The sequence below is a fragment of the Varanus komodoensis genome, unplaced genomic scaffold, assembly GCF_004798865.1.
Source record: "Varanus komodoensis strain SLA01 unplaced genomic scaffold, ASM479886v1 scaffold27, whole genome shotgun sequence".
NCBI classification, from domain to species: Eukaryota; Metazoa; Chordata; class Lepidosauria; order Squamata; family Varanidae; genus Varanus; species Varanus komodoensis.
Window position 1 is genome coordinate 12,213,343 of NW_025335701.1, and position 27,947 is coordinate 12,241,289.

Consider the following 27,947-nt stretch of genomic DNA (forward strand, 5'->3'; position numbering starts at 1 on the left):
GGCTGTTTGAGGGGGCAGGTGGAGTGTGGAGGAAGAACAAGCACAAAACATGATGGGATTCACCAGCAGAAGGGAAACCAGCCAACTGTGCCAGAGGATGGATCCTGCAAGCATCTACCGTTCAGCTTACTGCGACTGCGCATCGGTGGCGGGCGGCCTGTAGCATCCGGATGCACAGCAGAGCAATGTCTACACCACCACTACTTCGCTGAATGCTGTGTGTAGTGTCATCCAATGGAAGCCTTCACCACACTCTGTGCAACAGGCAACCACCTTCTCCAGCGGTGACATGTTTTATCCCATGGCTGCACGCTGTCCAACTTTGGCTGGCAAGGCAAGGCAAGGCCTCCATCCGAAAACTGGCCAAAATCCAGAACCTCCACTTCACAAGGGCTAACAAAGCCTCTGGCATTATTTGCTGGGTGCTGCGGGACACAAGGCCGAGTTCCAGACCTGTGCCTGAATTCTGCTGCTACCCTGGGAAATTTGCCGTCAGGCTTTAGGAGGACAGGCAGCCTCCTCTTTGCAGTGACAGAATCTGCTCCCCTCAAATGTTCACACCTGCAAACGCGCTTTGAGCACTTGCCGGCAGTAAGAGACAGTAACGTAACCTAAATTAAGCTACTGGGGTTGCAACAGCACCAATTGCAGACTCGACACATAAGAAAGCCCCCTCCATCCTTCTGGGCCTCTAGCAAAACCCTGAGAACTGGAAGATGTCAACACGGAGAGCTATTGTGGTGTAGTGGATAAAATTCCCACTGGGCCACCCCTGTACTCAGTCCTTTTCTTCAGCAGTTGTGAAAATAAATGGAAAGCCCAATGCTTCTGAGTCACTTAGAGGAAAGGTGATGCATGAGCATGGTAGATAATGGAGATGTAAGTCTCTGAACTTGGGATAATAAGGTACAACACCCCTTGCATACCTGTGCATGCTCATGGTCCGATTCTACTGGGAAGCCAGGCATGTAGCTCCCCTCGACCTACCGGATGATTACTTGGTGGGCTCCAGAGTGTGGTTCTTCCCGGAAACCCAGGTGTGCTAACAGCACACCTGGCAGAACAACGTGCAGTCTCGGGATGCTCTGGGAGATGGGTGAGGAGCCCGCCACTGCCGAGGATGCGTGCCACTTTCACAAGCAGCCTGGGTGCCCAGCTGGCCGTGCACTGCTCCATTTCAGAGGGCGGCACTCGGTACAGCAGCTAGTCACCAAGGAAGGCCAAGGAAGGGCAGCGGAACCGAAAACGCCACTCACCTGACAGCACAAGATAGGAGACAAGCTGTCCAGCTCATCTACCAGCACCAGGTTCTTAAGCGGCCGTGGCTGGAAAAAGAACGTGTCTCCTTCCTCCAGGGGCATGGCAGAGGAGAACTCGGGTTCCTCGTCATCATCTCCCAGGTGAGCAATCTGGTAGAGGTAGCTGCGAAGAGAAGAGCGCCACCTAGGAGGGCAGCCAGCACCTCCTCCGGCAGGCTTTGCCATCCCAGGGATGCTCAAGCGGCGGGACTGCTTGCTGGAGCAGGCTCTCTCAGGGCGAGCAAGAGTGGCCAAGGGGCTCAGACGGGAAGCCCCCCTCCAGCTCTTTATTCCCTGCGGCAACCAGAGCAAATGACAACGTATGTGCCCCCTGCAGTTCCAAAGAGTGGCGTCCCGTGCCGTGAGGCCAACGAGGTCCTCTGCAGGGCAAGACGCACGCGGCACTGGCCATCCCCGTGGGCTGAGGTGGGCTACTGGGCGCACTTGCGGCTCTGCGGAAAGGAGAGCCTGGAGGAAGCCAGCAGCATCCCGTGGGCTCTGCAGGCCTGCAGAAAGCCTGCCATGGCCGCACGCACACAGCTTCAGCGGCACAAGAAAGCATCCGGAGGATTACTCACTGGTTCCCAAACTCGGAAGCCACAAAGAGAAACCCTGTCTTCAGCACACACATAGCCGCCGCTACAGGGACAGTGTCGAAGTACTTGAGTCGAATCTCTGTGACCTGAAACCACCACAAAGGAGCCCCTGCATGAGCCTGCCCGGAGGACACTCATCCCCTCCCCCCCACGCAAGCCCCCAGCCACCACTGCAGAGCCGTACCATGTCCTCATCTGTCTCCAGGGTGATCTTGAAGATATCCCCCTGCTCCGTCTGAGCCAGGAAGAAGAACATAGACTTGGTCTTGTGCGTAGCCGAGCAGACGAAGATCATGCCTCGCTCAGGGTCATCCAAGTCATTCTAGCAGAGAGAACAGCGAGTCAGAGACGCAGAGGCAAACGCAGGCGCAAGGAGAGCCTTGCTCGACGGCCCCTGCACCAGCGCATCCGTTGGGGAGTACTGGAAACTGCAACTGGCCCAAAGCCACCCAGCTCCATGGCCATGTGGGAGGGTCTGAACCTGGACCGTGCGGATGAGCAATATTCAATGGCTCTTAATGCACATTATATTCTATAAACAGAGAAATATTCTGTATGCATATGTATGCATGCATGCATGAGAGGAAATGGGTAGGATCCATACATTTTATGGAGTAAAGCAGTCCTTGAAACCAGCGTATCTTCTTTTCAAATGTGGGCCATTCAGCTGCCCAGGTAGCGTTACTGACAGCTGCTTACAGACTGGTACAGGCCACAAGACTTCTTACCCTCCTCCTGGGAATGGGACATCGAATATCTGGTTGGTCACCAAAGTTTTTGTAGGTGATGTAGTTTTCAGAACAAATCAGCACCCCGCTGGGACCATCGGAGCCTCCAGGCACTACAGAATAACATAAACACTGTCTAAGAAATGGCACAAAAGCAAGCGCACGATGAGCTGATCTCGGTCTCACAGGAGAGGAATTAAGAGAGGGGTCGCAATTTTTGAGGCTTGGAGGTGGCATCAGCCAAGCACGGCAGGGCCTCAGCCTTCCTCAACCTGATGCCCTCCAGATGAGGACCAGAGCTGCTGGCATAACAGGAGCTGGAGTCCAGCACATCTGGAAGGCACTGTGCTGGGGAAGCTTTGCAGGGCCCTTCACCTACCAGTCCCCACCAGCTTTCGTTCTGCTTGACGCTCTTCCCCTACTGCTTAACGCAATGCTAATATCTAGAAAGGGGAAGGGAAGCAGGGGCTTGCCAACGGAATCAGAAGGGTTTGCCAGCATTACTCAGAAGCTGAGCAGGCCCAAACATTCCTGCCCATCCAGAGTCTGCTTGTCCCTCAGCCCTGGCTGCCTCTGTTCTTCACAAGGCTGCTCTGTGCTGGTGTGTGTGTGCCGGACTATGACAACGCCATGGTTTGAAACTGGGCCACTGGCAACCGCAAGGTGCAGCAAGAAACCCCCGAGATACCCGGATGGAGCTGCCATAGATCAGATGCGGTTTTGGACTACCTACTGAAGAACAGCGACTTTTAATTTGGTTAATGTTTCCCAAGGATTAGCCAACAAAAGGCACAATAGTGTTGCCAGTGGGTCACCCTCTGAATTCAGAGAAGGCCCTTTTCCTGAGAAGGCTGCATACACAGACATATAGAAACCAAGTGAGCCAGAAGGGGCTTCCGGGGCCCTCTAGCCTTGAGCCTGGCTCCAGCCAGCTCCACTCACGTAAACCCCAAGCAGGGCCATACCTGTTATCAGAAAGTTGCCGTGTTCTTCCAAGGGTTCGCTGTATTTTCTGACAACGTGGTTCAAGCCCAGATCCAACTCATAAAATGTCAACGTCTGCTGGGTGTTGGCAGCTGCTTCTCCCGTGGGGTCATTGTCAGCTTCCTGGGAAGAACAATACCACACCGCTGCATGCCACCAAGAAACTCCCAGCACATGCTGGCAGGAAAGAGGGAAGACACTTTGACATTTCCAAGAGGACTGCCCTGAGAATTTCTGCTGCAGGGCAACCAAGGATTTTGTCGTCAAACAAAGCAAGTGGACGGATGTAACAGGTTTCCCTGAAGTGCGAGATCAGAAACATGCAAGTGAAGGGCCCAGTGTAGCTTCCAAGACAGCCACTGTGAGAGTCTGACAGATCAGGGAATTTTACTTCCCCTGTCTTCCAGGGCAATCATCCACCAAAACAGGTAACAAAATAATTCAGTAAAGGAGGACCCAAGGCACAATGGCAACTAAAATACGTATGCTTGACATGTACCAACAAGCCCAAAGCAACTGATGCCAAAGGACGATGCCGCTTCGAATGGGAGAGAGAGGGCGACGGGGACACCGCTGGTGAGGCCAGCTCCTCAGTACCTCATAATCCATTTCCAGACAAGCAAACATGGGATTTTCAAAGCCCACATCGACTCCGACTACGTGGTAAACCAAGGTATTGGCCTTGTGGGCTTCTAGTGGGGAGGAGATTGTAAGTCGCGCCGCCGCATCTCTGTTCAGGATGTACACCAGTTTCTGCTTCTCAATGGCACCTGCACATGAAAAGAACACACAACACAAACCTGAGTGCCACACCTGCTCCTGAACAAGGAGAAGGCAAAGTAGAGCAGGCCATCGCACAGTCCTCTGATGACAGAGACCAGGTTCACATGTCACAAACAACCTACAGTTTGTTAACCATGGACTGTGGAAAAGGAAGCAGAAGCAGGCATCATATCAGGTTCTGACAGTTCTGCAGAATCCAACCACCTGGGATCAGGCTCTTGATCATAATGTCCAAACCCAGAACTACAACTTGGAGAGCCAGAACTCGGACTTGAAACCAAGAACAAACCCTGGGTTAGAAACGGCTGGACTGTTCCCCTCCCAGCAACCCACAAATCAGAACTCAGTTATCCTGATAACTAGCCCAGGGATGGGGAAAGCCTGGGATGTCTGACACAGCTGAAGCCTGCTGAGCAGCCATGAGGTGTGAACCAAGTCACAGAGATGTTTTTCCCAATTCTACTGATTGTGTTCAGTTACCGTGTTTCCCCGAAAATAAGACACTGTCTTTTTTTTTTTTTGCTCAAAAGACACATTAGGTCTTATTTTTTTAATGTACAAAATGTACATTTAATGTTCACCCTTCTGCTGTGCACGCTTCTGCTCTGCACCTTTCTGCTCTGCACTCCAATTGCTGCCAAAAGCTGTATACACAGATCCTCTCCAGCGCCTGCTACCGGTACTGTCACAGGCAGCGGAGGAAGCAGAGCGGCATGAGCCGATACTTCCTCTAGTGCCGGCTCCTGTGACAGGCGGAGTGCATTTGACATCACTCTGCCCTTCATAGGAGCCAGGACTATAGAGGAAGTATCGGCTTAAGCCACTCTGCATCCTCCCACTGCGCCCTCTGCACTCGGCTGGCACTCTACAAGTAAGCAAAAAAAAAGTAAGACCTATTACCAATAATTTTTGGTAATAGGTCTTACTTTCGGGGTAGGTCCTATTTTCGGGGAAACACAGTAGAACATGGCTTAGCATTCTGAAAAAGAGTCAAGTGAGCCTCAAAGCTTCCCTGCACCTTCTCCTGCCCTTCTGACATGGCCACGAACCTCAGAAGCATCTGTTTCCATTTCAATTTCACCAGCTTAGTGTGCTATCCAATCCTTACCGGTGGTTAATCTTCGGCAACTTCTTAAACTATGATTTGAACATTAATTTGTTCAGGGTCAGACATGGCAGCGAGTCATAGTTTAAACTGAAGCAAAAGCTTCCAATCAGCCCTGCCAAGGGGAAAAGGAGCAGAGCGCCTCATTCTCATAATATTAATATACTGTTGCGACATTGATGTTATATTACTGTTACAGTATTTTTATGTTGCTATAGTTATTACTGTTACACTGTTAATTTTATTATCACACCCTCTGCTATTTGTTGCATTGCAAACTGCCTAGAGTGTCCTATTAGACTGTTAATGCATATATAAACCAAACAAACAAATAAATTCTAAGAGTTTCTCTCAGGTGAGAGAAAATGATAGGCACAGGGGCGGCTGGCACAGAGCATCACCCAGGAGATAAGCAGGTGGCTAGTTACAATCTTGTGTTCGGGAGACAGCGCTTGATAGAAGAGTGACTTCAATGCCCAAGATTCACACTGACTAGGTTTGGACAGTGTGACCGGCCGTGGTACCCAGTGTAGGTGAAATGACAGTCGGCTGTTCTGCTGCACCAACAGCCTTGCTCTTCCTGCCCTCCCCAACAGATCGCATTGAAACAGAGAACAGTATTTTGATGGGTGATTTTAAGAGAAAAGGAAAGCATCTGCAACAAAAACCTGGTCAGAAATGGATCCAAGCTTCTTCATGATTTATCTCAGAGAAGAGACATGAACTCCAAATCATCATTTCAGGCGAAAGAAAACCAGCTGCTGTACCACACGCATGACATTCAAGACACTTTCTTTCAGTTAGCACCCCAAAAACGCAAAATTCCATCCACTATTTTAAAACCGACAGAAGTGGGGCAAGGAGGCACTGAAATTTTATTTTGCCTTTCTGTACTGTTGAGCCTGGAAGGTAAGACACGCTCAAATATGTGCAAAAGTCTTTGTGATCAGCATACAGCCACTACTGTGAACTAGTTCTTTGTGGATGCTGTTAACATACATGTGGCAACAGCATAAAGAAATAAACATTATTCAGTGGTGGGGAGGGGGAAGCCTTGTATATAGAGACATATATATGCATCAGAGCTCTTTTGCATGAAATAAGCTTCTGGCATGTGGTTTTCCTCGATGGAACTGATAAGCCAAACATATTTTCTTGCTATTGGTAACACGACAAAAGGCTCCACAGTATAAAAGTATACCATATACATGAACATCAACATCGACATTGGAGCCAGGTGTGTATTTTTAAATCGCACTGAATATCCCATTTTAAGGCTGAGCTACACTAAAAAGTTTCTAAAATGTCCCCTGGCTAAGTGAAGTTTCATTAGAGGAGGAGGAAAAATTTTGTACCCCAGAAAGCATATGGCAGTTTTGCCATTGCCTTGCCAACAGCCAGAACAGAGCAGAGGTTCCATTCCAGTCCTCAGGAGAGGAAATTTCTCTAGGCTAAGCACGAAGCCACATGTTGGCTTTGTCACCTGTGCAAAACTTTCTGGCTAAGTCCATGCGTTGTTGCCACTTCCTCGCAGCACTTGCTAAGAGCTACATGCGCCCTTGGCACATCCTCTGCCAAAGAATCACCTGGCTAGGCATGTACTGTGCTTCCGTTTCAACTTGACTCCCTCCCTTAATCAATTCTCTGATGGAAAACAATCCCAGCCCTTACAGTCATTTTTTCCAGATAGCACGCCTTAAGGCTTTTAACATTCCTTTCCTTCCTCTGAGGACAGTTTCATGCTGGGGAGCAAAGCACCAGCGTTCCCCTGCTCTGCTGGCTTCCCTTCTTTTTCAAAGTATGCCCTGGGGCTTTCCCCACAGGGCCCCCAAGAGGAGTGGGGCAAGGGGCAACTTGCAGGCCAAGGCTCTGCTTTTCCAGCAGTACCCAAGGAAGGAAAATGGTTTTAAAAAAAAAAAAAATCAGGAGAGGCAGTGCCAGAAGTTTCAGTGGCACTTTTGGCAGCAAGCACTTACAGTCTGAGGGGTCATACGCATGTGCCAGTCAGTACATATGCAGAGAGCAGCCCCAGTTTTTTCCTAACCAGTTAATGCACACAACTTCAACTGGGGTTAACCCAGAAGTGTAAGTAGGAACCATGAAGTCAGTCTTGAAGCTGGCTGAGAACATTAGAGGGAAAATCTTGAGTTGATACGTTACCACAGCCACAAGTTTACTATGTTGCCTTAAGAAAGCTTCTACTTCTCAGCAACCACTTGCTAAATAGCTGTACCAGTCCACAGACTTTGCTAAAATCACTCGCGATTTGAACACTAAACAAAAATACAGCCATTGGCCAGCAGGGAGAGGGACAACAATCAGCACTGCTAACAGGACAATATCTCCCATCTGGTTCTTCAGCCATGATGCACAGCACTCATCCCAACTTACTGATCATAACTGCTCTCCCTTTAGGATCCACAGCCAAGTACTGTCCGGGAACAATTCTGCGGCAGCCACTCTTGCCAAAGGTTTCTTGGTGAATCTTCTCAAACACATTTTTGGAGGGCTGGTATTCCAGGATAACAATGCGGCCCGAATCACTGCCTACCACAATGTAATCTTTGGTCCCACCAGTCAACCGGAAGGCCATCAGGGAGCGAATGATTCCAAAGACTTCCACAGTCAGCAAGGTATGAACTTTTCCAGTGTTTGGATCAGGACGAAGCAACTCCAAGATTTTCCCTCGCGAAACAACGATTTCTTGCTGTTTGGTACCTGAAAGAACAACAGCCCAATCAGCAGCCCAAGATGCAGAGGAGTGCCAAAAACAAGCAGTCCTTGTTTTGGTCATAATGTCTGGAAATGAAGGGAGCTGTGGACAAGCACATATCCAGAGTACTTGCACAAAAAAAGGCTCTTCGAACACAAATTTGCCTTTGCCGTACCTCCTGTTGTTGCCCACACATTCCAAAGTGGCTTATGGGTGGCTTTCACAAGAATTGTGTCCTTTTAACAGACCATGGAACCCACAACGCATGGTCCTCTTGGGCAAGGTCACCCACTTTTGCCTTAACTCTTTGCCTTTTATCCAATGGGCCTTAGGCACTCAATTACTGGCTTATCTGGCCAGGAAATACACAACAAAGTGCAAATCTCATATTAAAACCAAGCTGGACCCTTGATCGATCCAGCCCAGTAGTCAGTCCTGACTAGTGGCAGCAACTCTCCAGGGTTTCAGGCAGGATTCCTCCCAAGCCTCACCTGGACATGTCGCTGGGGACTAACCTGGGGACACTAAAGCAGGGGCCCTGGTCCCTGCTTCTGAAAGTATCCCCCTCTCCAGCACCTCTGCCACTCCAAGCAGAACTTCAGGCATATTCCTTGAGGGAAACTGAGCACTACATCTAATACAAAGGCTGTGTTTAACCTTATGAGGCCTGGTCTCAGCATGGAGTTTACCTGAAAAATTGCCATGGATGGCATAGCTGATGCCGGTGGCTCGCTGCAAAGTCAGGTTATAAAGGAACATGGTGCCAATCTGTTGCACTTCACCTCAGCCCGCCTACAAGAAACAGAATCAGGCAGTTAAAGCAATTCCCGTGGCACTAATCCACCAACATGCTTAAAACACACTGACTCCGAACACTGAGCGTGCGGCTTATCACTGTGGGGTGCTTCATACAAACATTTTCTGGACAGAAACACTGCATGGCAATTTTTTCCTTATTAAATTTTCACACAGCAAAATGGTCTTCTAAAAGGATTACTTGCTACTACTAGAAAATATTCTTAAAAAATATTTGTTTCTGGGTCTCCTGAAGCATCAACTTACAATTTCACCAGGGAAAGAGGGGGTTTCTGCTGCTACTGATATCCCGGAGTTTTCAAGCCCCTCTTCTTCCCCACCTTCTATGTGGGGCTGCCCCTGAAAACAGATCAGAAGCTGCAGCTGGTGCAGAATGCAGCCGCATAACTGTGATCCACAGGACTGAACGCACAAAACCAATTCTGGCCCGCATGCACTGGCTGCCTATATGCTTCCGGTTGCAATTCCAGGAGCTGGTGTTACACTAAGCCTCTGGGGCCTTCCTCTGAAGGACAACCCCAAGGGAAATCCAATGAGTGACAAGGGAAACAGCTTTCTCGGGGTGGGGGGAGATCTGTGGAATAATCTCCCCATCGATGACTGGCTGGCACCAAATCTGTCATCTTTTCAGTACCATCTTAAGACAGTCCTCTTTTCTGAGGCCTTTAAAGACTTACTTGGTCACTCAGGTGCTTGAGGGGGATCACCAAGTGTTTCACAAACTTACTCTTTTTGGTGTCATCTGTTTTTATTATTAGTTTTTAGCTGTTTTAATTTTTTAATACCCTACTGATTTTATATTTTTATTGTACTTTCATTATCTGTTTTAATGGACTATGTAAACCACCTAGATAGCTTCAGCTGCAAGGTGGTATTTTTTTAAAAAACCATTTATAACTGAATTGATAACCTGCATCAGCCAATAGTCCATGAGGACTCTCAAGGCAGATTTAGAAAACACATGAAGTCAAAACAAACAACAATGAAAACAATATACAACAACATAACAATAAGCTCCCATCGTAAACACAAACCACAACACTATATAAAAAACATACAGTATAATATACAATATAACATACAGTGTACAGCTGAGAGCTTAACCTGAAAATTAAAACAATACAAGTATAGAAATGAGAGGATAGGCTGAGAGTCTGCGATTGGCCCAAATTCACCTACTGAGCTCCATGGCTAAGTGAGAACTAGAACCTGGATCTTCAGAGTCCAATTCAAGCACTCTAATCCCTACACAACACTGGCTCACCACACTTAAATACCTAAAGATACCTTACAGACAAAAGCCTAGACCCTGAAAGCATAAACCTCCAACAGCCAAGCCATTTACAGAAATTCGCCCAATACCATCAACACAGTCTTTCGGCACCCTGAAGACAAGCACGTCCATTCCGGCCTACCCATTTAGAGCGTCTACAAATTATATCAAAGCGTTACTAGTTTTTAAAGATACTACAAGCCTCGCCCCCTTGCTCCGCACACCGGGGGCTTCCTCGGGCGGCCGCACCGCGAATCCCCATCAGACGGGCCGAAAAGCGTCGGCCGCACCAGGCGCCCCCGTTCTCCAGCACCCGAAGACGACCCGCACACCGTGCGCCCCTGCTGGGGCGGAACGCGGCGCTTCCTCGCGGGAACCAGCAGGGCCCCCCTCCGAGCAAGCCCGCGGGGCCTGGCCCTGGAAGCCGACTCCGGTTTCGGAAGCGCTCTCTGAGCCGCCCTCCCGGTGCACGGCCCCGGCTGGCAGGGGCGGCGGGAGAGGGGTGCCTGCGGGCGCGAGCCCGGGCTGCAGCCACCGCCTCCCGCCCACTGCCCCCGCGCCGCGCGGGCCCGGCCCACCCCCGCGGAGCGCTGCCGCGGCGCCCACTCTGCAAGGCGGGCCCGCCCGCCGCTCCAGGCAGTGGGGCGGATGCAGCGGGACGGGCAGCCGAGGGGACGCGCGTCCGGGGGCATTTACCGGTCCTGCGACGCGGATGGCGACGGATCCGGCGCGGCGTCAGGGCCTGCTACACGCGCGCTCCCCCGCAGCCATTTCCAGCGGCTTCCCGCCTTCCGAGGTCCTTCCAGGCGTGTGGCGCAGCGCTGGGCTGGCCACGGCGCGCCTGAACGGCCCTGGACCCAGGGCTCGCATCCCGCCCGGACTTCGCTCGGCGCGGAGCGACCCTGGCGGCTACTCGGCGCCCGCACCGCGCGGCACACGGCACGCAGCCGGCTTTGCGCCCTCCCGCGCAGGCACCGCCGAGGACACCTAAGCCCCCGGGCGTCACGGGGCCCCGAACGGCGACGCGCAGCGGACTCACCCGCGGCGTTGGCTCCGCGTCCACGGGCGCCCTTCCCGCTCGGCAGCGCGAAGCGGCCCGAGGAGCGCGCGGAAGGCCCCCTACCCGCCGCTCGGCTCCGGCGCCGCAGACGGTTCGCGAGCGCTGACGTCACGCCCTCCGCGGGGGGCCGCGGGGCGTTGCCAGGCTACGGCTGGTGGCGGCGTGGAAGCGGAGCCCGCGTCCCGGAAGCTCCGCCCGCGCTCGCGCTCGGCGCGGCCAAGATGGCGGGGGCGCCCTCGGCGGTGAAGGGGTCGTCGGGCGGCGGCGCCGCGTCGCCGTCCATGGAGCAGATTCGCGCGCTGACGGACCTCGCGGACCTCGAGGCTGCCTATAGCCGCCTGTGCGGGGAAGAGGTGGGCGGCCGCCGCGGCGCACGACCGAAGCCGAGCCGCTCCCTCCCCCGGCCGGACTCCGGCCCCCTTGAGCTCCCGCCAGCGTGGCTGCAGTGTGCGCGGCCTGGCCGAGGGGAGGACAGGCTCCTGCCGACCCCTGCGCGGGGGCTGCCCGCATGGCAGGACAAGCGGGGCGGCTGTTGGCCGCCGCCCGCCACTTGGCGGAACCGGATCCGGATCCGTTGCCTCCCCAGCCGTGCAACGGGGTGATTCCCAGCTTCGTTGAGGGGCTGAGGCTGTCCTGCCTCCCGTTGCTTCAGGGACAGCATTTCACGGAAATACATGACAATCTGTATTTCTCAGAAGGCACACATTGAGCTTGCTTTTACACCTGTTACCTCCCAAAACAATTTTAAAGTCATTCTGATAAAACTGGTGCCAATGTTTCTGCATTTCCTTTAACTGTACCAAGAATGGCTCACATGAGCATCAGGTTTCCTAACTGTGGAGTCACAAGTCAGCCACATGTGGCCTCTCCATGCATTGCACAGCTCATGCGAACATACCTCTGCAGATGCAAGCCATAACACTGGACAAAATCTGGAATAAGTTGGTAACCTGGCATTGGGTCACTTGCTGGAGCAGAAAAAGCAACATGGTGTGTACATGTAACCCTTGGAAAGCAGAGGAGCAGTGACTTTTGAGCCTGTGAGCGGAGGTGCTGAGATGCAAGAGCATCCGTGGCCCTGGCTGGCTCATTCCAAAGCCCACGCCTCTGGAGCTCACAAGTGCAGTGGGATGGTAGTGCCCGTCTCACTTTTTCTAGTAACAAAAACACCACTGGGTGGAAGGAAGCATGTCCAGCCTCAGTGGAAATGAGCTGGAGGTGTGGTCCTGGTAGAAACTGTATTTTGCATGCAGACATCCCAGGTGGGATCTGGAGGTGCAGTTCCGGGTGGGCTTCAAAGGGACAAGGCTCAGGGAGAATCGATTGAGCTTGTGCAGCATTTTGCTTGTTTCTGCTTTCAGAAAGCAGTGGCAGAAGAACTGGAGATCCTTCTGGAAGAGCAGGGAACCATTGAGAATAAGATGGCCGCCCTTCATCGCATGGGGTTAGTAACATCTTGCATTCAGCAATAATATCCTCCGCTCCAACACAGCTTGGAATTGACCAAGTGGAAAGGAAGCCAAATGGGCAGTGCTTGCACTTGATGCTCATGCTTTGTCCTTGTGTTCTTAGTCCTAACCTGCAGCTGATCGAAGGAGATGCCAAGCAGTTAGCTGGGATGATCACGTTCACCTGCAACTTGGCAGAGAATGTGAGCAGCAAAGTTCGACAGCTTGATCTTGCAAAGGTGAGTCAGTTAAATGATTGCTCTGGCCATGGTGCTGAGCTGTAGTCCACTCTGGGAAGAAGTGGTACTGCTTGCTCTTGACAAAGACAAGCTCTAAAATTTCCATTTTAAAGCTTAGCAACTTTAAAGGTGGAGGATAATCCATTTTTTTCCATTGACTATGAGCCTGCTAGTTTTACCAGTGTAAATCTAGGCGTCAGTGATAAGGCTTAGTGATAGCTGTTGTGCCCAATAGGACTTTTGTGTTTTTGTCGGGTATTCCACGAATCACAGATCCCCCAGTATCCCACCTTCCAGTTGACAGGGGGGGCATCCAAGAGATTCTCAAGACTTCTATTGTTTTCCTTCTCCTGCTTTATCTCATCTTTTAAAGAGAAAAAATGGCTTTTTCAGAGTGATGAGTTGTGCATCTCCAGTCTTGATTTCACTAGATTCAGATACAGCAGTTATTCTGCTTAAATATATTTGCACTCCACCTTTCCTTCTAATACTAAGTCACGCAAGACAGTGAGTGTCAGACAAAATGAGAGACGACAGCATCACAACTCCACTGGGCAGGCACCAGGGCCCGGCCCGGCCCGGCCCGGGTGAGAGCCGTGCACCGGACGGGGCGAAGCGTTGGGAGGGCCCTGCGGCCTGAAAGCGCCGGTGGTGGCTGGGGCCGGCAGCCTCGGGCCGGCGGCCAAAGGGCGGTCGCCGCCGTTTGGGGGCTGTTGGGGGGCCGAGCGGGGGGGCTGGGCTGGCCAGGTGGCTTTGATTCTTTGCTATACTTGGCCCTCCAGCTGGGCTGCGTTTACAGTGATAGTGTGGCTGCTGCGGCCGCTGAATTGGGCGTTTAGCCGAGGGAAGGGGGAGTTTTTAAACTGTTTTATAATTTTATTGTATTTTAAGCTGTTTTTATGGAGTCGTCCCTGGCCATGCCACCACTTGTGCTTCCTGGGGAGCGCATGGGTGCCGCCATTGGGGTGGTTCTGGGCAATGGACTTAACAGCGGTGGGAGCTTAACGTGTCTGCATAGAAGAAGGAGGGACAGATGGTTGACACCTGTCCCTACTTCTGGTTTTGCCCCCAGCCAGAGGGTGCCAGGGAGTCTTGTCAGCCGCCCCTCGGGCCTGACAGTGCTGTTGCTCAATGCCAGGTCGGTCAATAACAAATCTTCCCTCATCCATGATTTGATTGTGGATGAGGGGGCCGACCTGGCTTGCATCACAGAGACCTGGGCGGGAGAAGGGGGGGATGTGGCCCTCTCCCAATTGTGCCCGCCCGGGTATCTGGTTCAGCACTGCTCACGCCCAGAGGGGAGGGGAGGGGGGGTCGCTTTGGTTTACCAAGCTTCCATCTCTCTCACTGGACTTCCTGTCCCTTCGAGACCAGGGCTGGAGTGCCTCTACTTGGTGTTGGGCGACCAAGACAGATTGGGGATTCTGTTGGTGTACCGTGCACCCTTCTGCCCAACAGTCTCCCTGCCTGAGCTGACGGAGATCGCCTCAGACTTGGTGTTGAGGACCCCCAGGATGTTGGTCCTGGGGGACTTCAATCTCCATGCCAAGACTGATCTGACCGGGGCGGCTCAGGACTTCATGGCCTCCATGGCACTGTCTCAACATGTCACCGGCCTGACCCATGAACGTGGACACACTCTGGACCTGGTTTTCTCGACGGGGCAGGAAGAGGGGGATCTGAGGGTGAGGAATTTACGTTTAACTCCCCTGTCATGGTCAGATCACTTCCTGGTGAGGTTTGTGCTCGAGAGTGACCTCTCCCTCTGTAAGGGTGCGGACCCGATTGTGTGGGTCCGCCCCTGGAGCCGGATGGATCCGGAAGGATTCCTGAAGGCCCTGGGGGAGTTTCCGGCTGACAAGACGGGCGCTCCTGTCGAGGCTCTGGTCAAACTGTGGAACGGGGAGATGACCAGGGCTGTGGACACAATTGCTCCTAAGCATCCTCTCCCACCGGGCAGAGCCCACTCTTCCCCTTGGTATACTCCTGAAGTGAGGGCGATGAAGCAGGTTGGGAGACGGCTAGAGCATAGGTGGAGGAAATTGCGGGATGAATCTGACCGAACACACTTGAGAGCCCACTATCGGGCCTATCCTGTGGCGGTGAGGGCGGCGAAAAAGAGATTTTTTTCCGCTTCCATTGCCTCCTCACAATGCCGTCTGGCGGAGCTTTTTCGAGTGGTGCAAGGCCTGGTTCATCCAGGTCCGAAGGAAGACCTGGTTCCACCCTCAAAGGCCCGCTGTGACGACTTTGCCAGGCATTTCAGGGAGAAAATCGCTCAGATTCATCACGAGCTGGATTCCACTATTGATTCAGAGGTTTTTGGGGAGACACCAACGCTGCCGTCTGGTCCAGAATTATTGGATGAATTTCAGTTACTGCGGCCCGATGACGTGGACAAGGTGCTTGGACGAGTACGTCCCACCACTTGCCTATTGGACCCTTGCCCGTCTTGGTTAATAAAGAATTCCAAGCACGGGATTGGGATCTGGATCTTGGAAGTGGTTAACGCTTCTCTGAGGGAGGGTCGGGTGCCTGCCCCTTTAAAGGAGGCAGTAGTCCGACCGGTCCTGAAGAAGGCATCACTGGATCCAGAGATGGCCACTAATTATAGGCCAGTGGCCAACATCCCGTTTCTGGGCAAGGTGTTAGAGCGGGTGGTGGCGGGACAACTCCAAGCACTCTTGGATGAGACTGATTATCTGGACCCATTTCAGTCCGGCTTCAGACCCGGGTACGGTACTGAATCTGCCTTGGTCGCCCTGTACGATGACCTGTGCAGGGAGAAGGACAGGGGGAGTGTGTCCCTGTTGGTTCTCCTGGACCTCTCAGCGGCTTTCGATACCATCGACCATGGTGTTCTTCTGGATAGGCTTGCGGGATTGGGGGTTGGAGGCACTGCTTTGCAGTGGTTCCGCTCTTATCTCAATGGCCGGTTCCAGAAGGTGGTGCTGGGGGACTGTGGCTCTGCGCCATGGCAGCTATGCCATGGAGTACCGCAGGGGTCCATTTTGTCCCCTTTGCTGTTCAACATCTACATGAAACCGCTGGGAGAGGTCATCAGGAGGTGTGGGCTGTGGAATCATCAGTACGCTGATGATACCCAGCTCTACCTCTCGTTTTCCACCAATCCAGGTGAGGCAGTGGCTGTACTGAACCGGTGCCTGGCCGAGGTAATGGGCTGGATGAGGGCCAATAAACTGAAGCTCAATCCAGACAAGACGGAGGTCCTGTTGGTTGGCGGATCGGGCTTCGGAGAGGGTGAATTGAACCTAGTCCTGAATGGGGTAGCACTCCCTCTTAGGGACAAGGTTTGCAGCCTGGGAGTGCTCCTTGACCCGGAGCTTTCGCTGGAAGCTCAGGTGACAGCAGCGGCGAGGAGCGCTTTCCTTCAGCTTCGGCTGATTCATCAGCTGCGCCCCTACCTGGAGTACGACTGCCTCGCAACAGTGACACATGCACTGGTGACTTCCCACCTTGACTTCTGTAACGCGCTCTACGTGGGGTTACCCTTGAAGACGGTCCGGATACTTCAATTGTTTCAAAATAGAGCTGCCAGGTTGCTGACGGGGACTGGGCGTTATGTTCACATGACTTCAGTTCTCCGTCAGCTGCACTGGCTTCCCGTTGAAGTCCGGGCCCAATTCAAGGTGTTGGTGATGACCTATAAAGCCCTAAACGGCTTGGGTCCTGGTTACCTGAAGGAGCGCTTACATCCATATATGCCCAGCCGCCCCTTGAGATCGGCGGGAGAGGCCCTTCTCCGGGAACACTCTGTGAAAGAAATTAGGAGGGTGGGCACTCGGAGGAGGGCTTTCTCTGTGGTGGCGCCCAATCTATGGAATGCGCTCCCCAGAGAGGTCCGCCTGGCGCCGTCGTTATTTGTTTTTCGGCGCCAGGCGAAGACCTTTTTATTTAAGTGGCATTTTAATTGTTAATATTATTGGATTTTATCTGGCCAGGACGGCTTATTTTATATTGGTATTTGTATTTTTAACTTAATGTTTATATTTTTTAATTTAATGTTATAATTGTTTTTTAACTTATTGTTGTAAGCCGCCCCGAGGCTTCGGCGAATGGGGCGGCATAAAAATGTTTTAATAAATAAATAAATAAATCACTGCAGTTTGCAGAAGAATTTCAAAAACGAATCAGAAGCACAAAGCCAGAAGACAATTCAAGAGCTAGCGGAGTCGTGTGCGGGCCAAGCCCCTAGCCCCCAGTGTTCACTTGGCATCAGAAAATGCACCCGACTTCCAAGGCCAGAATGGTACAGCCCCAATAAAAATTTACTCCCACATCCTCCCCCACACCACACCTCTGCTGGTAGTGAGAGACAGAACAAGACCTCCCCAAATAACCAGATCCTGTGATCCAGCCACCCTGAGATTTTGGTTGTAAGAAATGCACTTGAGTCATGAGGAGCTTTGAAAGTAAGAAAGCGCACCACGAGTTGGGCTTGGAAACTAAACGGAAGCCAACGAAGCTGATGCAGTCACAAGCTTCAGATACGAGCCCCGCTTAAAAGTCTAGCCATTGCAGCATGGACCTGCCAGAGTTTCTGCACAATGGAGCACCTGTTACTGGAGTCCAGCCTTGATAAAGCAGAGCCCCGTGGTAGCATGGCCAGGCCTGCTGGCTCTGGTGGGTTCCTTCCTCCAGGAGAACTGACACCACTGGAGGCCCTTCTCATCACATGCGCAGCTTCTGTGGGAGTTGTAGCACACCTGGGGGCCCAGTGAGGCAAGGCTGCTCGATACCAGCCCCACGGCCATAGTGAGTCAGAGCATGTTTCCAGTCCGCTGGGCTCCTGGCCTGCACCTGCCTCTTCCGCCCCCAGCAAGGCCTATTTTGAAGGAGAAATGACTGCCGCATTTCTTGCAGAACCGCCTCTATCAGGCCATCCAGAGAGCAGATGACATTTTGGACTTGAAGTTCTGCATGGATGGCGTCCAGACAGCCCTCAGGAATGAAGATTTTGAACAAGCCGCTGCTCACATACATCGCTACCTTTCTTTGGACAAATCGGTCATTGAGCTGAGCAGGCAGGGCCGAGAGGGTACGTGACTGTGTGGACTTGCTGATCTCAGCTCCTTTGAAAAACTTTCTGGGCAAAAGCCATGTGAAGTAGACAGTGTGATTTGGCAGAGATTGTTTGGAGAGCAGGTCTCTGCACTGCCCCGTGTAGCTCTTGGGGGTGGGGGGGCACTTACACCCTCTTTGGTGCAGGGCACAGAAGCCGCCACAAGACCTTCCATCACCACGTGGTGAGAAGATAAAAGCGAGGTGCAAAGCTGAGCCTTCGCTTGGTTCCCAGGGAGTGACCTCGGGAGATGTCCTCGAGCTGCAAAATGCGTTTGTCGCATTGTGGCTGTTGAAGTGGTACTGAGAACATCTCCCCTTCCTGGGCAGGCAGCATCATTGAGGCCAACCTGAAGCTCTTGCAGGAGGCAGAACAGCGCCTGAAGGCTGTTGTGGCCGAGAAATTTGACACGGCCACCAAGCAGGAAGACCTGCCACAAGTGGAACGCTTTTTCAAGATCTTCCCACTGCTGGGCTTGCACGAGGAAGGGCTGAGTAACTTCTCCAAGTACCTCTGTAAACAGGTCAGTGGGGCTGGCGGGTCCTTGCTTCCTCTTGCTTTGGAGACCCTTGAGCAAGCCTTCTCAGTTGCTGCTCTCAGCATCCTGCACCACACGCAGCTGTTCTAAACTGGAGCCTTCCTGGAACGGCCCCTGTCTGTGCCCAGCCGTGGTGGCCTGTGGGACCCTCCGTCTCTCGCGCATGTCCTTTTGGTTCAGCTGCTCACCGGGCTTTGGCGTGGGCACAGAGGCTTTTTTGCCTTCTCTGTAAGACAGGTCAGGCTGAGGGTCCATGGCTGGCCCAAGGACACCCTGGGAGCTTTATGGCTGAGTGGGAAGCAGAACGCAGCTCTCAGCTGCCCCTGCACCACACTACCGGTTCCCCCTGCTATGTTCCTGTTACTTTAATCTTGTGGCCAGCTGTTCCCTATTGGTGAGGATAAAATCAAAGCAGTTGATCGTCTTGATGTGTCCTCCCATTTCCTGAAAGAAGAAGTCAGCATGGCACCTCTGGTTGGAGGATCCATGTTCCGTGAAGCTCGTCTTGCAGCAGACAGTTGGTTTGCTGGTAATTTCCCCATAACTACTAGTTCTCAGTTCCTTCTTTTATGTAAGTGTCAGTAAGTACGTGCATCAAAAAGTGGTCCAAGGATGAAAAGGGCCAGCTAGAATGGATTGGTAGCAAGGCTGTCATTCCTTCCAGGTTGCTAATAAAGCAGAAGAGAACCTGCAGTTAGTGATGAAGACCGACATGAGCGACCGCAGAGCTGCCGTCATCTTTGCAGACACGCTGACTCTCCTCTTTGAAGGTAATCCTGTGCCTTCCTCCCAAAATTGAAGTGAGGGCAGGTGTTGCTTGCCACAGCAGCCGGGCATTTGCCGTAGGGGGCTCTGGCCTTCGCCATTTGCCGGCAGTTCTGTCCCCGGGGTCAGCACACACGGCGCAAGTGCATACGCAACAGCCTGTGAATGGGTTATAGAAATAAACAGAAACAAAAGCAGGGGGCACTGGTTGGAAAGCTGGATGTTGTCAGCCACCGGCACAGGGGAGTGGCTCAGCTTGATCAGGGTAAGCCTCTCCCTGCGTGCATTTCCGGTTCCGTGTCAAGGAATGGCGGGAGTTGGGCTGCACCTGGCCGCAATGCGGGAGCGTGGCTGAAGCCTGGGAAGGGCAGCAATGCCGCCGAGCGGCTGGGGCCGGGCTAGGTGTTCCGAGTCTCATCCCCGGTGCTGCCTGCCGTCCTCGTGGTCGGGATGGACCGGGCACGCTTCAAGCAGGGCTCCTCCTGGGCCACCGCGGCCTTGCAGGAACTGCCCGTGTGGTGGAGACCCATCAGCCCATCGTGGAGACCTACTACGGGCCGGGCAGGCTCTACACGCTGATCAAGCACCTGCAGGCAGAATGCGACCGGCAGGTGGAGAAGATCGTGGACAAGTTCATTGAGAAGAGGGACTACCACAGGCAGGTGAGAGGCGGGTCCTTGCGGGCGCAGCTGCACCACCGAACCCATTTGGCGGACCAGTGCCCCCTGCTGCTGCCCGGCCGAGGAGCGCTGGACACCGTTCCCGGGCTGCTCAGCAGGGCAGCGAGGAGAGGCGCCTCCCTGGCAGGAGGGGGCAGCAGCGTGTGTGCAGCCCTCCCCCCTCGAGCGGCTGCCGCGCTCTTGTTCCGCTAGAGGGCGGCTGGGCACCTGGGATACAGCAGGGGGCGTGGAAGAGGGGTTCACGGCCGCTCCTCCTCTTACGCTTGCAGTTTCAGCACGTGCAGAACAGCATGATGAGAAGCTCGCTTGCAGAAAAGATCGAGCCGAGGTATGCCGACGGAAATCCTCACAGCCCTCCTCAGGACCATGATCCACATGTGCATCAGCAGATGGGAGAGGCGTGAGCGTAGCTTCCTTCGTGTGAGTTGGTGGCCAATGGGCACCTGAGCGGGGGATCCCCAGTCACACCCCTGTGGCGCACTTGCAGACAGTCTTGGTGGTGGGTCAGCAGCACACTGCATTGGCCAGGCTATAGCAAGAGACACCTTCCCCAAGCAGGTGCTGCCGCCACCCACTGCTGAGTGGAGGAGGATGCAGCCCGCAGTGCTTGCAGACTGCGCTGGAGGAAGCTGCGCCTTCTTGTAAATGCCCTGGCAAAGGAAAGGCTCGCAACCTGCTTCTCTCTGGCGGTCGCAAGGCCATCCCCCGAGCCTGCACTCCTCTTCCAGGAATCGGTCTTTTCCAGCACTGATTAGCCGAACTCCAGCCAATGTCGAGAAGGGAAATGTCAGCAGCCAAACTTAGGAGCAGCAGAAAAATTCACTGCAGAGCATTTAAAATTTGGCCTTGCACACTTGAGAGCGAGAAGCATCAGCTGCATGTGCGATCAGGATTGCCACAAGCCATTTGGAGTTCATTTCAGGCAGGGAGGGGGTGATGGTGACAGCGCTGACAACAGCTGAGCCTGTTGCTTGTCACAGGGAACTTGACCCTGTCTTGACCGAGGTCACCTTGATGAATGCCCGGAGTGAGCTGTACCTGAGATTCATTCGGAGGCGCATCCTCTCTGATTTTGAGGTGGGGGATTCTGTGGCCACTGAGGAAGTGAAGGAAGGTAAGGACCAAAGCAGCGTTCCCTCATCCAGCACCCTGGCCCTGCTGGCATCCGGTTCCTCCCAGCCCGGGCGCCCCAGATCAGCTGGCCAGGGGCAGCGGCCCACACACAGGGCTGCTCTTCACGCCAGGCTCTGCCTTCGCTGCGCCCGCAGAGCACCAGAAGAGCCTGGACAGGCTGCTGCACAGCTGCTTCCTGAGCTGCGCCATGCAGGAGCTGATTGGCTACTACATCACCATGGAGGAGTACTTCATGAGGGAGACGGTCAACAAGGTGGGGGCTGCTGCCATGCTGCTTGAGGGGGCTCTGGCCGTCGGCGTCCAGGGTTTCCCATGCAGTGCCCCACGGTGCAGGCGCCGGAGGCACGGCCCTGGAACCCCCTGCTGTCCGCTCCTGGGGAAGATGCTCCCTCTGCTTGCCCCCCTGAGGAGCGCTCAGGGCCAGCGGCGGGCTGGGGCACGGGGCGGGCAGGCAGCCTGTAGGTGGCCCCTGCAGCCAAGACAGGCCAGAGGTGAGCAGCCCTGCGGGCACCGCTGGGCCAGGCACTGCAGCGTGTCGCTTCCTGCCAGGCTGTCGCTATGGACACGTGTGAGAAGGGCCAGCTGACCTCCAGCATGGTGGACGACGTCTTCTACATTGTGAAGAAGTGCATCGGGAGGGCCCTCTCCAGCTCCAGCATCGACTGCCTCTGTGCCATGATCAACCACTCCATCACCGAGCTGGAGTCGGACTTCGGGTGCGTGGGGGGCTGCAGCGGGGTGACCTGCCTTCCGGCCCCTGCTCCATGCCCAGCTTTCTTCCCGAACCGAAGATTCACAGGGAGGAAAGGGCTAGGAGTGGCCCACCCTGAGGGTGGGGGGGCAGGCAGCCTCCTCTGTCCCTTTCCTCCTGGAGGGACAGTCTGCCTGGATGCTGGTCCCTTCATGCGCCACTCTGGAGCGTGAATGCCCGAAGGCAGAGTGGCCTCTGTCCCCTTGCACTGGAGCATTCCAGTGCCTTCCCGGCTGTCTCTGCACAGGTCGGGCCGTTGCAGGGGGTCCCGCACTGCCAAGCGAGGGACAGGTGCTCTCCGAGCACGTGTGGTCGGGCACCTCAGGACTGATCCCATGCGCTAGTGCAGAATGCGCCACATTTCACCCATTCGCTTTCCTCCTGTCCGGGAGCTGCAGCTCCCACCTGCATCTCGGAACGGTTTCTGCCCTGCCCATCACCGTCCACGCGGCAGGGAGGGCACCGCTTCCCCGCCCTGACGCATGCCAAGGGCTGCCGGCAGCGGGAGAAGGGCAGGGGCTGGGCAGGGAGGGCTCGGGGGCTCCCCCCCCGCCTGAGAGCACCCCCCAGGACTGCCGTGGGCTGGGGGAGCCAGACTGCTGGGCGTTCACGCAGGCCCCCCGCTCCGCGTGCCCCACAGGGAGGTGCTGTGCAGCAAGCTCAAGCTGGGCTTCCCAGCCACCACCTTCCAGGACATCCAGCGGGGCGTGACCAGTGCGGTGAGCATCGTGCACAGCAGCCTCCAGCAGGGCAAGTTTGACACCAAGGGCATCGAGAGCACCGACGAGGCCAAGCAGTCCTTTCTGGTGAGCCTGCCCCTGCCATGGGGGAGGGGGCTCAGCCAGCCAGAGGCCGGGCGGCAGGGCCCTTCGGGGGACGGCTTCCTACCTGCCCGAGCCAGATAGGGTGAAGGAGCCAAGCCAGGCAGAGGCTGCCCTTCCATGCAGGGACCTCCTGGGGGGTGCTGCACGTCCCCAGTCTGCAGGAGGGTTCAGGCTAGGCCGCCGCACACCGGCGTCCTGGTGCCCCCGGGTTCCTCTCCTGGCCGTCTGGCCCAGTCGAAGCCTTCCTACTTCTGCACTGCCAGCAGTGGATTTTGAAGCAGCAGCCTTGGGGCAAGAGAGGAACTGATCGGCGGCTGTTGGTCAAGTTCTCCCTGCTCCAGGCACTAGGAGCTTTGCCAGCCCGGCCCCCCTGGCCACCCACCTTCCCATGGGGGGCACTCCAGTCCCCCCACTAAATCCCTTCATGGAAGCTTTTCACCAGCACTCCTGCCAGGGAATGGTTTCCGTCGCAGAAACACTGGCGGCCGGCCTGGGCCATGTAGCTTCTGCTGCCAGGTCTCTGCCTCTGTCCCTGCCCGCTTTTCTCCTCCCTGTCCCGCTGCTGCCTGCGCTGCAGCTCCCGTTTCGAGTATTCCTTCCACACGTGCTCATCCTTTCTCTTGTCTGGCCATTCTGCAGGTGACGTTAAATAATGTGGAGGTGTGCAGTGAAAACATCATGACTCTGAAGAAGACCCTGGAGGTACTGTGCACCAGACTTCCACGGAAGTTTAAAAATAAACCCCTTTGGGCTGCCTCGTCCGTGGCTGCCTGCTACTTTTTTATTCTGCGTTTGTGCTCTTTGTCGCTGTATAGGTGGCCTGTCTGCTTGACTCAGATTCATTTTCTTGCTAAAATCAGGAATGGACTCCCGTGGTCTGGACTGGGAGTCCTAGTTTATCTTGTTGCCTGTCTAGCTAGCAGGCAACAAATTCTTATGCAAGTAAGGTGCTAGAGTAAAATTGCCCCATGCCTGTGAGAAATCGCTTGGGGCCTTTGCTTCTCAGGCCACGTGCCACCCTTGGAAAGAGCCGTGCGCAGTTGGTGAGGTCCAATATTCCTTCCGAGCACGTGCCCACTTTCTCCCCACTTCATGCAGCAGAGGCCATGCAGTGCTGGGCTGAGGAAGGCGTCTCTGGCCTGTCCAGGACGCCAGAGCCTGAGGGATGGGCTCCACAGGGAGGCAAGGGCACACTGGGGTCTAGCTAACTGCCTGCAAGTTTGTCCTTTGGGGTCCCTACCTGGACTGGGGCAACTCGTAGGCACAGACTGTCACCAGGAAGACGCGAGGAGCTGCCTCTTTTCTGAGGTTTCCCAAGCAGAGGATGGGCCTGGGCTCCTGTCCTGCCACGGGTTGCTGCCATCATCTCACTGCTTGCTCTAGAGAGCTTCGCTTCAGAAGCCTCTCTCGTGAAAGGTGCGCCTCGGGCCCGGGGCAATGGACGGGACTCCCCCGCGCATCACACGATCCTCTGTGGCCCGCCTTGTGCTTCCACACAGAGCGACTGCGCAAAGCTGCTCAGCCAGGGGTTTGGGGGCGAGCAAGCCCAGGCCAAGCTCGACAGCTGCCTCTCTGACATGGCTGCCGTGTCCAACAAATTTCGCGATCTGCTGCAGGTAGGCCATCGCCCCAGGAGCATTTCCATTCGGAATCCATGTCCTGGGACTGCTGGGGCTCCGAGGCGTGTGGCTCCTGAGCACCGGAGCACTGGTGCTCCCGCTCCCAGAGGCAATCTGCTGCTGCGGCACGTGCCTCACAGCAATTTCTCCACCAAGGCGTGTGCTGCTGGACTTGGCCCGCAGGCGCTTTGCTCTGGTGCCAGGACAGGGGCTGCATTGCTGCTCTGGGGGCAGCAGAGGCTGCCGAGCAGCTCCGCAGGGCCCTGCTCTCTTCTCCCCACCCCGCAGGAGGGCCTGAATGAGCTCACAAATACAGCAATCAAGCCACAGGTGAAGCCCTGGATCAACCTCTTCCTGTCCGTCTCCCATAACATCGAGGAGGTGAGTCCTGCTGCTTGCACAAAGGCATGCCCTGCAGGAGCGAGCGGGCGATCTGAGCCTGGGAGGCCTGGCCCAAGAGGCTCAAATTAAGGGCTGCTTCTCCCCGTGTCAGCTCAGTTCGCGTTATCTGTTGCTTTCTATCCAGCTGAATTCTGCTTTATCATTAATTCATGGCCTAACAGACCGCACTGCTTGATGGTCACTTGATGACTGACATCAGCCACCAACCATTGTTGCAAATCCACAGATTTTTAGCATTGTGCGCTCTACACCCTTCAGAAACATGGAGAGGAGATAAAAATGCTTGAAACCCATGAAATAAATGCTCGAATCGCTTTCTGGGAGCACCAAGTCTTCCCCCCCTGGAGGTCCAGTCGCTCCGGTTCCAGCTGGCAACTGCTGCTGCGGCACAGTTGCTGCGTATCCGGGCTGTCCTGAGCCTCCCCTTCAGGCTGCTGGAGCAGCTCCCTTAAGAGGGCTGGAGATGGACACAGGAGACTGGGGCGGGCCTCTTGGCCATGTCTCGATGTTCCAGGGCCTTGCCAGCAGGGACAACCTGGGAGTAAATCTGCATCTTGCGCCTGTTTTAGGAAGAATTCAACAACTACGAAGCCAACGACCCCTGGGTCCAGCAGTTCATTCTCAACCTGGAGCAGCAAATGGTGGAGTTCAAGGTGTGCTCGGGCTCCCCGGAATCCACTGGAGTTGCTCCTCCCCCAAGGCCCTCACCCGCCTCCCCCAGCCACTCTGGCAGGAGGAAAGACTCCCGGCTGCCGGGGAAGGAGTGCGAGTGGCATGCAGGGGCCTCCCTGGGGGCTGTTGCCAGTCCCAGAGGCCAACTGGAGCGGGATCCGCTTCCATCCACTCTTGTGTGGAAGGGGGCCTGCCAGGGAGTCTCGCTGGTGGGTAGCAGCTGCCGCCAGAGGTGCCGTCCCTGCTGGAGGGAGGGTGCTGAGCACAGGACTGGCGGCTCTTTCTGTGCCAGGGGCTGGAGGCATCCGCTGCTGCCCTAGTGTGCTGACTCTGCTCCTGGCTTGGGGGTCCTGGCTGGCCAGGTGGCGCAGCCCGAGGGCCCTCCCGCTGGCCTCTCCACCCAGGCATTTGCCACGGCCTGGCTGAGACAGACTATTCTGCCCCCCCCCCCCGCCCCCGCCTGGCAGCTGCGCTTCCTCCTGAGGCCGGCCTTATTTCTGCCTGCAGGGAGGACTGTCGCCAGTGATCTACGACAGCCTCACCAACCTGATGACCAGCCTTATTGCTGTTGAGCTGGAGAAGGTGGTCCTCAAGTCCAACTTCAGCCGGGTAAGAGGCGGCTCTGCCCTGCCGCCAGGAGCAGAGTCCAGAGGAGGTGGGCGCCAGGGCCCAGCCGGCAGGATCCCCCTCGGCCTGCCTACTAACTGCCTGCCTGTGCGGCAGCCCTTTCACAGTACCTTGGGCTTGCCCTGGCAGCAGGTCTGAGGCGAGGGGAGGCAGGGAGATGCCCTGCCTCCTTCCTCAGGCTGCACGTGTCACGTGTGCTCTGGTGCAGGACTAGGGAGGCGGGAGGCCCTCTGAGCCAGTCTTTGGTTGACGCAGGGTGCCTGGAGTCTGCCCCAGGCCGGTTCCCATGGGGCAGAGGCCTGCACCATCCAGGCCAAGAGGGCTGGTGAGGTGGGCCGCCCTCTCTCCAGGCAGGACACCCCCGGCTGGTTCTGCCTGCCCGCCGGACCCAGACTGCTCCCACGCGCTTTCCATCCCTTCCTGCTCACGCTTGCAGAAGTCTTAAAGGCTGGTCGAGTCAGCCAGAGCTTTGAATGGCCCGATTTCTCTGCCTGCACCATTTGCTGTCCCTTCTGGCGGCCAGGATTTTCTCTTGTCCTCCTTCTCCGAAAACATTTAAGCTCAACTAATACACACTGTCGGTGTTCACAAATTATTTGATGTAGCACTTTATGTAACTTAGCGTTCTGAAGATCTCAAGTTTCTAGTCATTGAAGAGGAGAAAGGGGATGCCACGCAGCGGCCTGTGCTTTGTCTCATTCCCCTCAAGTGGAGGCTGTCCTTTGTGGGCTTTCCTTCCATGTGTACACCAACCCCTTCCAGATTGTTTGAGAGCCCGGCTCTAGTGAGCAGAATATATGCCGATATAAAGAAGATGTGCTCAACTGGGGCTGTTTGGCAGCTGCTTGACCGTCTTGCTTAGCAGAGCCGTTGCTGATGTATCCCACGCCCTCAGCCATCTCCCACTTTCCTTGTGTTCTCAGCTTGGTGGGCTGCAGTTTGACAAAGAGCTGCGCTCCCTGATCGCCTACCTCACCACAGTCACCACCTGGACCATCCGCGACAAGTTTGCTCGGCTTTCCCAGATGGCAACCATCCTCAACCTTGAAAGGGTGAGCCTGGCGCTTGCTCTCTGGGCACTGGGAAAGGGGCTGGTACAGTGTGCGGCTGGAGAGTGCCTCTGGGTGCCGCCCCCCAGCTTTCGTGGAGCTTGGCACGGGCACGAGAACGTGCTGGTCTTGCCGATTCAGGCACTCTTCCCTGATGGTGCCTCTCAGTGGGGTGTCATTCTGCTCGCCTGTCAGTTTAATTACTTTCCCTTTTAGGTAACGGAGATCTTGGATTACTGGGGGCCCAACTCTGGCCCGCTGACGTGGCGCCTCACACCCGCTGAGGTTCGCCAAGTGCTGGCTCTCCGGATGGACTTTCGCAATGAAGACATCAAGCGGTTACGGCTGTAGCCAGGCAGAGCCATCCCCTTCCTCACCAGCAGCCTGTTCCTGCTCAGGGTGGCTGCGGGGCAGAAGCGGGAGCTCAGCCGTGTTCTCCAAGGCCCCGCAAACTCCTCCAGACTTGAGGGAAAGGCAGATCCTTGTTACCAGATTCTCCGACAGTGAAGCCTCCGGAAACAGCACGTTCTTTCACCTGGAGCGTGCATGAAGCCACCTCTGTGACGCATGTGCGCCATTAGTGCCACGCTGTGAGCAACACATGCCACAGGAGCCTGAGGGGGCCTACTATTGCCGCTCGACAATGTCTATTTCTTCCTTATTAACAGTAAAGTTCTACAAGTCTTCCGTGGATGTAATTTATGTTTCCTTAATATAACGCTGCAGTCCCGCTTCTGTGCTTTCTTCTTTCACTTTTATC

At 54.9% G+C, this 27,947-nt stretch overlaps 2 protein-coding genes across 5 annotated transcripts in view; one reads left to right on the forward strand and one right to left on the reverse strand.

Annotated features, from left to right (window-relative positions):
• The window catches only part of SF3B3 (splicing factor 3b subunit 3), a 33,099-nt gene extending 21,988 nt beyond the window's left edge, over positions 1-11,111 (reverse strand). Inside the window, exons 1-9 of one of the 3 annotated variants that reach the window (XR_006415112.1) lie at positions 9,270-10,311; positions 8,897-8,999; positions 7,886-8,212; positions 4,204-4,376; positions 3,588-3,729; positions 2,623-2,735; positions 2,079-2,216; positions 1,877-1,980; positions 1,257-1,422 (exon numbers count right to left, since the gene is read on the reverse strand). Coding sequence is in view for 2 of the 3 variants with exons in the window: in XM_044434009.1 (XP_044289944.1) it covers positions 1,257-1,422; positions 1,877-1,980; positions 2,079-2,216; positions 2,623-2,735; positions 3,588-3,729; positions 4,204-4,376; positions 7,886-8,212; positions 8,897-8,966 (1,233 nt within the window). In the remaining variant the exon portion in view is untranslated. Of the gene's footprint in view, positions 1-1,256; positions 1,423-1,876; positions 1,981-2,078; positions 2,217-2,622; positions 2,736-3,587; positions 3,730-4,203; positions 4,377-7,885; positions 8,213-8,896; positions 9,000-9,269; positions 10,312-10,992 lie in introns of those variants that run through there. The other 2 variants (XM_044434009.1, XM_044434008.1) reach the window with 2 other exon arrangements.
• A 476-nt stretch (positions 11,112-11,587) lies between these two features.
• COG4 (component of oligomeric golgi complex 4) lies at positions 11,588-27,874 on the forward strand. 2 transcript variants are annotated; one of them, XM_044434051.1, is made up of 19 exons: positions 11,590-11,709; positions 12,718-12,800; positions 12,929-13,043; positions 17,928-18,102; positions 18,456-18,649; positions 19,329-19,434; positions 19,934-20,091; positions 20,379-20,437; positions 21,090-21,223; positions 21,378-21,496; positions 21,793-21,959; positions 22,635-22,800; positions 23,458-23,520; positions 24,318-24,434; positions 24,726-24,818; positions 25,409-25,492; positions 26,019-26,120; positions 27,062-27,190; positions 27,404-27,874. In XM_044434051.1, the coding sequence occupies exons 1-19, from the start codon at positions 11,638-11,640 to the stop codon at positions 27,536-27,538; spliced, it is 2,271 nt and encodes a 756-aa protein (XP_044289986.1). In that variant the 5' UTR covers positions 11,590-11,637; the 3' UTR covers positions 27,539-27,874. The 2 variants fall into 2 exon arrangements, with proteins under 2 accessions (XP_044289985.1, XP_044289986.1); XM_044434050.1 differs by having other exon boundaries at positions 11,588-11,709; positions 27,062-27,539.
• Positions 27,875-27,947: the final 73 nt, after the last annotated feature.